This window comes from Rutidosis leptorrhynchoides, chromosome 3 (genome assembly GCF_046630445.1).
Source record: "Rutidosis leptorrhynchoides isolate AG116_Rl617_1_P2 chromosome 3, CSIRO_AGI_Rlap_v1, whole genome shotgun sequence".
NCBI lineage: Eukaryota > Viridiplantae > Streptophyta > Magnoliopsida > Asterales > Asteraceae > Rutidosis > Rutidosis leptorrhynchoides.
Window position 1 is genome coordinate 633,331,347 of NC_092335.1, and position 8,254 is coordinate 633,339,600.

General features: G+C 32.1%; 1 protein-coding gene across 4 annotated transcripts; it reads right to left on the bottom strand.

The window, feature by feature from the left end:
• Positions 1–4,556: 4,556 nt before the first annotated feature.
• LOC139899055 (5'-3' exoribonuclease 4-like) lies at positions 4,557–7,184 on the bottom strand. 4 transcript variants are annotated; one of them, XM_071881868.1, is made up of 7 exons: positions 7,122–7,184; positions 6,577–6,803; positions 6,358–6,433; positions 6,107–6,195; positions 5,411–5,901; positions 5,021–5,306; positions 4,557–4,904 (listed from the first exon to the last, which is right to left on the bottom strand). In XM_071881868.1, the coding sequence occupies exons 3-5, from the start codon at positions 6,367–6,369 to the stop codon at positions 5,742–5,744; spliced, it is 261 nt and encodes an 86-aa protein (XP_071737969.1). In that variant the 5' UTR covers positions 6,370–6,433; positions 6,577–6,803; positions 7,122–7,184; the 3' UTR covers positions 4,557–4,904; positions 5,021–5,306; positions 5,411–5,741. The 4 variants fall into 4 exon arrangements, with proteins under 4 accessions (XP_071737969.1, XP_071737971.1, XP_071737970.1 ...); XM_071881870.1 differs by lacking the exon at positions 7,122–7,184 and having other exon boundaries at positions 5,411–5,525; positions 5,652–5,901; positions 6,577–7,068; XM_071881869.1 differs by lacking the exon at positions 7,122–7,184 and having other exon boundaries at positions 5,021–5,165; positions 5,281–5,306; positions 6,577–7,067.
• Between the last annotated feature and the right edge of the window lie 1,070 nt (positions 7,185–8,254).

An 8,254-nucleotide genomic window follows, 5' to 3' on the forward strand; every position in this document is an offset into this window, starting at 1 on the left:
TGAAACCCGTTAACTATCCACAACTCCTCGTGACCCTCCATCACCACCCAGCCTCCACCCTCATCGCTACAACCACCGTGAACAACCACTACAAACCACCTAGCTTTTATTTATTTATTTATTTTCTTCTCTTTTCTTCTCTTCTTTCTCGTTGCTACGGTTATTATTATTATTTTTTTTTTGTTTGTTTCATTCGAGTTCCAAACCTGCAAACAGTGGGATAGTTGATGATAAAGGTGCTCGATGGGAAGGGTTGTGATGATGGAAATAACGATACGATGAAAACCATGAATGATGGACCGAAGCTTTTTGTTAGCTACTACTATCGTTATCATTTTTTTTTTAAAAGAAAAAAACCCGTGAGATTGATGATGATTCAAGTGAAGTGATGAATTACTAGATAATAACGATGATTATCACAGAGAGGTTGATAATGATATGAAGATGTTAAGTAATAAAGATGATGAATAATATTTATGATTTTATGTTTTGATGGTTATGAATAGTCCTGGGTTTCTTTTATGTTGGAGAAGAAAGGGAAACAGAATTATACGGATTAATTATATTTAGGAATCCATTTAATCATATAAGTACGCAGTAGAAGAATGGTTCGAGTGAGTGGTCAGGGAACGAAAGGTCCTGGGTTCGAACCCAGGCCACTACTTTTTTTTTCAAGAAAAGCTGATGCTGGGTCGTATACTTGTTAAATGGGCTTGTGTACACTTGGACCGAATAACTCTTGGTTGTTGGGCCAAGACTAAAATCCTGCTGGGCCGAAAGAAGTGAGGCCAGACGGATTATAAAAAAATTAAACTGGGTTACAATTCTGAAAAAGAGTGACACTGAAATGGTTGGGCATGTTGGTTATAACCAAGAGGTCTTGAGTTCGAGTATGGGTAGAGGCGTTTATTTTCTTTTCTAAGGCTTGATACATTAAGGTAGTCTTTTTATCATTTTTTTATTATTATTATTATTATTATTATTAATACAAAAATTATTAATATCATTATTATTTTTATTATTATTATCATAAGTATTAGTATTACTATTATTATTAGTAAAATTATTATTTTTATAGTTATTATTATTATTAGTGGTATTATTATCATTATAGTTATTAATATAAATATTAGTATTATTATTATTAGTAAAATCATTATTTTTATAATAATTATTATTATTAGTACTCATTATTATTAAAAGTATCACTTTTATAAAAATTATTATTTTTATAACTATTATTATTATTATTATTATTATTATTATTATTATTATTATTATTATTATTATTATTATTATTATTATTATAGGATGAAACAACTTTTTATTTATTATTATCATTTGATCAAACAAATACTTATTTGAAACATATATACAAAGTATATATAAATATATAACAATTGAAATAATATATATTATAAATATCAATACATCATTTGTGTGATTACAAGTATATGTGTTAATATATATACTTGATATAGGTTCATGAATCCGAGGCCAACCCTATACTTGTTCAATGTCGTCATATGTATTTTTACTACAAAATACAGTATGGTGAGTTTCATTTGCTCCCTTTTTAATTGCTTTTGCAATATATATTTTTGGGCTGAGAATACATGCGCTGCTTTTATAAATGCTTTACGAAATAGAGACAAGTGATTAAAAATAATATTCTGCGGATTGATGTGCTAGGTAATTTAGTTACATGTTATAAGAGCATGTGAGCGCGAATCCTAAAGATAGATCTATCGGGCTTAACACCCCCATCCTGTAGGCTGCACTAGACATAAGAGCTAGTGGGCGGATGTTTAGTACTTCGAGGATTATTTATACACTTGCGAGTGTACATATCCATCTTTGCGAAGATGACTTATTATATTATTGTTAAGGTTAGTTACTGAGGCCTCAACATAAGCAGAACGGTTTTATACACTTGCGAGTGTACATATATTTATAAACAGAAATCTTGTAGTCTATTAATATATTAAAATGATTGTTTTGATAAACCTATGAACTCACCAACCTTTTGGTTGACACTTTTAAGCATGTTTATTCTCAGGTAATGAAAGAAATCTTCCGCTGTGCATTTGCTCATATTACATGGAGTCATTCATGGCATAATTAGGACAGCACCTCGCAATGGGACCAAATGTTGATGACTTCGTCCAGGTGGATTAGGACGGGTTGTTAAAGCTTCTGTCTTGTTTGATACTGGTGCCGATAGGAGTTATGTATGTAGACACTTTTGCTCTAAGATAGATTGGTCATTAGTTCCTTTGGATGAGAGTATACTTGTCGAGGTGGCCAATGGGAAACTGGAGAAAGTTGACCAAATTGACCGAGGAGGTATAATAAACTTAGCTGGTGTGGATTTTGAGATTGATTTGATACCCATTAAGTTGGGGAGCTTTGATGTGATAGTCGATATGGACTGGTTGTCCAAGGTAAGAGCAGAAGTTATCTGTGGAGAGAAGATTCTTCGTATACCTCGCAAAGATGGTATATATGAACATTGTTGTTTTGCAATTGCCACAAGATGTAAGAGATAAGTTAAAACCGCCGCTACACCTCGTAGCGGATTTTACATGAGAAACAACTTGGCCCCTGGGACGTGTGAGTATCGAACTATAAAATCGATATGTCAAAAAAGGCGTAAGAATTTGTGGCTAGTGGTATGATAATAGCCCTAATAATATTCTCAATGTACCAATATACAATTTTACGTAAAAACAAGTATCGAAATGGTATTTAAATAGGAATAGAAGTTCACAAGCAAAAGTAATAATTATCATAAAATCCGAAAAGTTCAAAATTCACCTTTAAAAATAGTAAAATTCTATTTTAGGCGTCTAAACACTTCGAATGGCAAAAAGACTTATAGAAGTTTTGTTCGTAGCGCCATTATTTGGTCATCATGAAAAAATTGGCCTCATTTGCCACCGAAAAGTTTAAAGCAAATTCGCCGCAAGATTTAACACGATTTTGTGGCGAGTGTAATGTGTTCAAATATGTGTTTTGAGACCATGAATTATTATTGAAACGTGATTACAGTAAAATATACTTGCATTCTATATGAAATTTCAAAACAAAAATGATTATACAATTATTAATTAAGAGAAATCAAAAATATCCCCAATATACTCGAACTATTAAATCGTGATGTCACAAAAGGCGTAAGAATTTGTGGCTAGTGGTATGATAGTAGCCTTAATAATATTCTCAATGTACCTAAATATAATTTTACGTAAAGACAAGTATCGAAATGGTATTTAAATAGGAATAGAAGTTCACATGCAAAGATAATAATTATCATAAAATCCGAAAAGTTCGAAATTTACCTTTAAATATAGTAAAATTCTATTTTAGGCGTCTAAACTACTTCGAATGGCAGAAAGACTTATAGAAGTTTTGTTCGTAGCGCCGTTATTTAGTCATCATGCAAAAATTGACCCCATCTCCTACCGAAAAGTTTAAAGCACATTCGCCACAAGATTTAACACGATTTTGTGGCGACTGTGGGACCTACAAACATTCTCGAACATGTACCTAATCAAGAAGAAAAGGAGGAAGAAGATGTTGAAGAAGAGGAAGAAGACGAGGATGAAGAAGAAGAATGCGCCGATGAGTAGTTTATGCTTATTATATGTTCAATTGTGTTAGTTTTTAATAATTACAAGTTTGAATGTGATTTAATCTTCGATGTAATGTAATGTAATGTTTAAGTTTAATGCAATGTTTCTTTTTCAAACAACACTTTTATTCAAAACACAAACACAAACGGTTACATTTTTTTGAAATACAACATAATACTTAATCGGATTCGAAAACCTCCGACTAGAATTGACCATCACTTGCGTAACCGGAACCATATGGTGGATCATAATCTTCAAATATCAAATAAAGAGATATTCGATTTGAACGAAATGGGAGAGTTTCTTTGATAAAGTCCCATGCTTCGTTGGTCCGAAGGCTCATAGCGGACAATTCCGGAAGACAATCGTCTTCAAAGTATAACACTTTAGTATGTACAAATGGTACATTTTGCTTCAAAAAAGCTAACAAACTTTCTAAACCAAAGTCACGAATGTCAATTTCTCCAAACGTAACTTTTGTAGCACTCTTGTAATCGTAAACCTTGTAATCCCGATCGAATCCACCTTCGTAATAAACGACGAACGACAAAATCATCGGCGGGTGAGTCAACATTTTTTATTTTAGTTTGTGTTTTGATTTTGAGAAAAGAAATGAAGTGTGTGTTTATGATTTGAGAGTGGTTGTTTATAAATGGGCATTTTTAAAAAAAAAAAAACGGTCCATTTTCTAGCCTTTACAATTTAAATATAATTTTAAAATCTAAATATAATAATAATACTAATATGAATAAATAAAATAAATAATATTGGAAGTGTGATGGTTGAAAGTAGTCTTAGAGTTAAAAATAGATGTATGCGGAAAAAAAAGAAAAAAAGAAAAAGCCCTAACATGTGATCTCTACATGAACGGGATGGAATTGAGACCAAAATTGTACAAATTTAAAATCTTAAGTTGACGTTTGATACAAACAAGAATTGAGGGTTCGCGCGTTGCTGCTCTAAGGTTTATGCGATTTTAACGCTAGCTAGCAATTTGCACGACACATTTTACCTGCCGATTTTTGGGGCATACAAACTACAACAAAAAACAATTATATCATATGCAACCGATAGTCATTTTTTGACGTACAAATCCTACATTTTAACTACATACAATCATATGGAATAATTATATAAATCATTTTGTATGTTAAAAATTCTAGACCTGGGTAGATCCATAAAATACTACTTCAGTCGGGCCCGTCATGTACACATGGTTGTCATCCTTCATTCTATCTCGAGTGGTCCTTCCGGTTGATCAACGATACAATTCTGCATAAAAAACATATACGTGGTAAAAAAATATGTTACAAATTAAACCTTTCATTATATAAACTTGCTCGCTCAAAACGACCTTCACGAATTGCAGCAACATAAAAGAATCTCACCTGACTAAATGGTAACCCACCGTTTCTTTCTCTACATTATCTACACTTTTACTTAAACTTCCGTTCTCACCGTCAACTTTTTTCGCCATATCCTTTGATTCACACTTAATAGCTTTATTGATCTCTTCATTTACCTCTTGATAACCTATTGTTTGAGACAACCAATGGGATTTTAAGGGTCCTGATAACCTCAGGCCAATTCAATATCTATGTCACTGTTAAATAAGGGTGACACCAACTCTTCCAAAAACATAACAAACCTTGATGCGATATGCTTCCAAAGAAACTATTAAAGGAAAACAAATATGAGACAATTATTAGTTATTCATTTGCAAGATACTCGGACAGACATAAAAACACCATAAGATTAAATAGAGGTGCAATTCCAACCCATTTGCTTATGAACGGATCAACTTGGGTAATGTTCTATTTCAAACGGCTGAAATGAGAAAAATAAGCCAAAAGGGACAAACGTCGCCCAAAGTCCGTTTTCAATGCATACAACCTGCAAGATAGTTCGCAACAATTAGATAATTAGTGTGACATTATACTTTTGTGTACATAGTAGACGTACCAAGTGACTATAATGAATTTTTTTAACAAAAACACAAAAAGGTACTTGCTAGTCTACCCAAAGGCACTCTGCACTAAATTTTTTTTGATATAAATCATATTGACCCGTTACTAAATCCACTAAAATTGCTATAGGCCAGGCGGAAACTTAAAGCCGTTTACTTGGCCCATTTGGCCCATTTCTGTACTGTGATTGGTCATAAAACCCATGTGAATTACTACTCGATCTGATATTCAGTGAGTTATTTAAAAGACGGTGAGCAGCTTCTCCTAATACGTTTCCGTGTATTGCTCCGGGTACTTTTGGCCTGAAAGAGATCGACATGATGGATTTAAAACACACAAAAAAAAAATTAAAAAAAAATTGACAAAATTGTAACTCAAATCTGTTATTTATCAGTGGGTCAGTATAGTACTTATTGTTCACAAACAGTGGTAAACTAAAAGATTAGCCAAAAAATAAACATAATATCATTCAATGCATAAAATGTCAACTAAAAGGTTCAAGTATACCTATTATTATAACTGTTTTGCGGGCGACGGCCAGTATTGTCTTCGTGCCATAAAATAGGAAGAGGCTTTATATCAATAGGTTTCAAAATCTGCAGTCATAAACATTTATCCGTACAAGTCAATGTACATTATCTTATCCATAAGTTTATTAGCAAGACCATCATTGTTAAGCATTGTATATCATTAACACAACACACACACACACACACACAAATAAAAGATTAAAAAAAGAAAAAAGTAAAAAATATCACCTTCTTTGGCATGGTTACGCCTGTTGGAGGTTCGTGAATATGTTTATGAGGAGCTGGATTGATATAAGTAACGTTTCTGAAAAAAAAGGAAAAAAAAAAAATGATTAATTCAATGAAAATTGGATTTATAAGTAGCTAATTTACAACACACAAAAATTACATCAACAAAGAAGTACATACACACATATATATATGTTAATGTACATATAAGGGATATACATATTTAAAACATAGCAATCCTTCCTTCGCGTTGATAAATAATACTCTTACAAATAAAAATGTTCAGCCAAAAAGGGACTATGTATGCAGCAGCCTACTTTTGCCACAAACCGGTCGGCAAGGCTGTAGCATACCTTCCATTTCCATAGTTAGTCACTAGCATACAATTCCGGAAAAAAATCGACATGAATCATTCGTAAACGTATCTCGCTATGGGTAATTAAGATCTGTAAACAAAGAATCATAAATCAAACAAAGAAAGAATCATAAATCCAAAACCTTGACAGATTTATCACAAGTCTTTGTCCAATCTATAAACAATTAGAAGAAAAAGAATGATTCATCATTCAAAAACAATTTGACAACAACAACCTTGATAAACATGGTCGCTAAAATACATTAACTTTAAAGTTTTACTATTATCAATTCCAATTTTGCATTTACAAATTACAAAATAACAAAAACAGCAAACCCTTAATAATTGTTGGTAGTTCCTTTAATACGGTAATTTCTACCAACAATAGGAAAATCATTTGATTGCTTACTTATTATAAACACCCTTTCTCAAAAACTAACACTCGCCCAAACCTTGAGCTTCTAAATTTGGGCCTATTTTTTCTTAACAGCAAAACACTTAACGTTTCATAAATGAATTAAATAAACAATATTGCATTCTTTTATTTCAAAAGTTTCCTAAAAAGAAAACATACTAAAATATGTAGATTAAATAACCCAACATATCAATAACCAAAGTTGACATAAAACATTGTCAACAAAACCCATAAGTTTAAATTATCCAAAAATAGAATGCAACTTCAAAGTTTCATAAATGTTTCATAAAATCTGCCCATATGCATGCAGACTCTTATAACACAGCGGAAGCATCAAATAAACTCAAGTACCTGTGAAAACATGCGAGTAAACTGTCAACAAAAATGTTGAGTGAATTATAGGTTTAAATAATTGAATAAACTTTAGACCACAAGATTTAAAATGTTAGAAAACATTAAACATTATTCCATTATCAATGAGCCACCTAGTAACCACTTAACCCTTTATTTACCCTTGCCAAACACAATAAATAATATACACCGAACAGTGTATCTATAACAAAATACGAAGTACTAAACATTCCGATTATAAATTGCTAGCGCGACTAGCTCGAAATGGGGTTGTCAAACCCGATAGATCTATCCGTAGGATTCGCGTTCACCAGTAGAAACCAGTGATTACAGTTACCAGACTAGGGAATATTTTTGTTCAACTCATAACGAATAATTTAAATTTAATTGCCACTTGTGTCTAAACGTAAAATAAATTGCATGTAATCACATCTCAAAAATATACTTTGAAAAGTATGTAAAAACGGGACTATAACTCACCTTAATAGCAAATGAAGAAACCACACAAATAAGCGAACAGCAAACGAAGTAAAGTGATCAGGAATGATCACAACGCCGACCTATAAATAAAGCAGGTCGATATAAATAACTAACTTAGGTCAAGTCTTAGTATGATAGTTATTGTACATGTTGCAAGTAGACATAGAACAATACTCAACATGCATCGGTTTGATCGGAACAGCGTACAGACACACACTTTCAAATTTTAGAAAGTTTCTATTTTTAGCAGGTTTCCATTTTTGGAAAGTTTCTATTTTAGGAAAGTTTCTATTTTA

Coding starts and splice junctions, on each gene's coding strand:
- LOC139899055 (XM_071881868.1), bottom strand. Junction 5,902..6,106: donor CAAAACAGTTATAATAATAG/GTATACTTGAAC, acceptor GATCTCTTTCAG/GCCAAAAGTACCCGGAGCAA.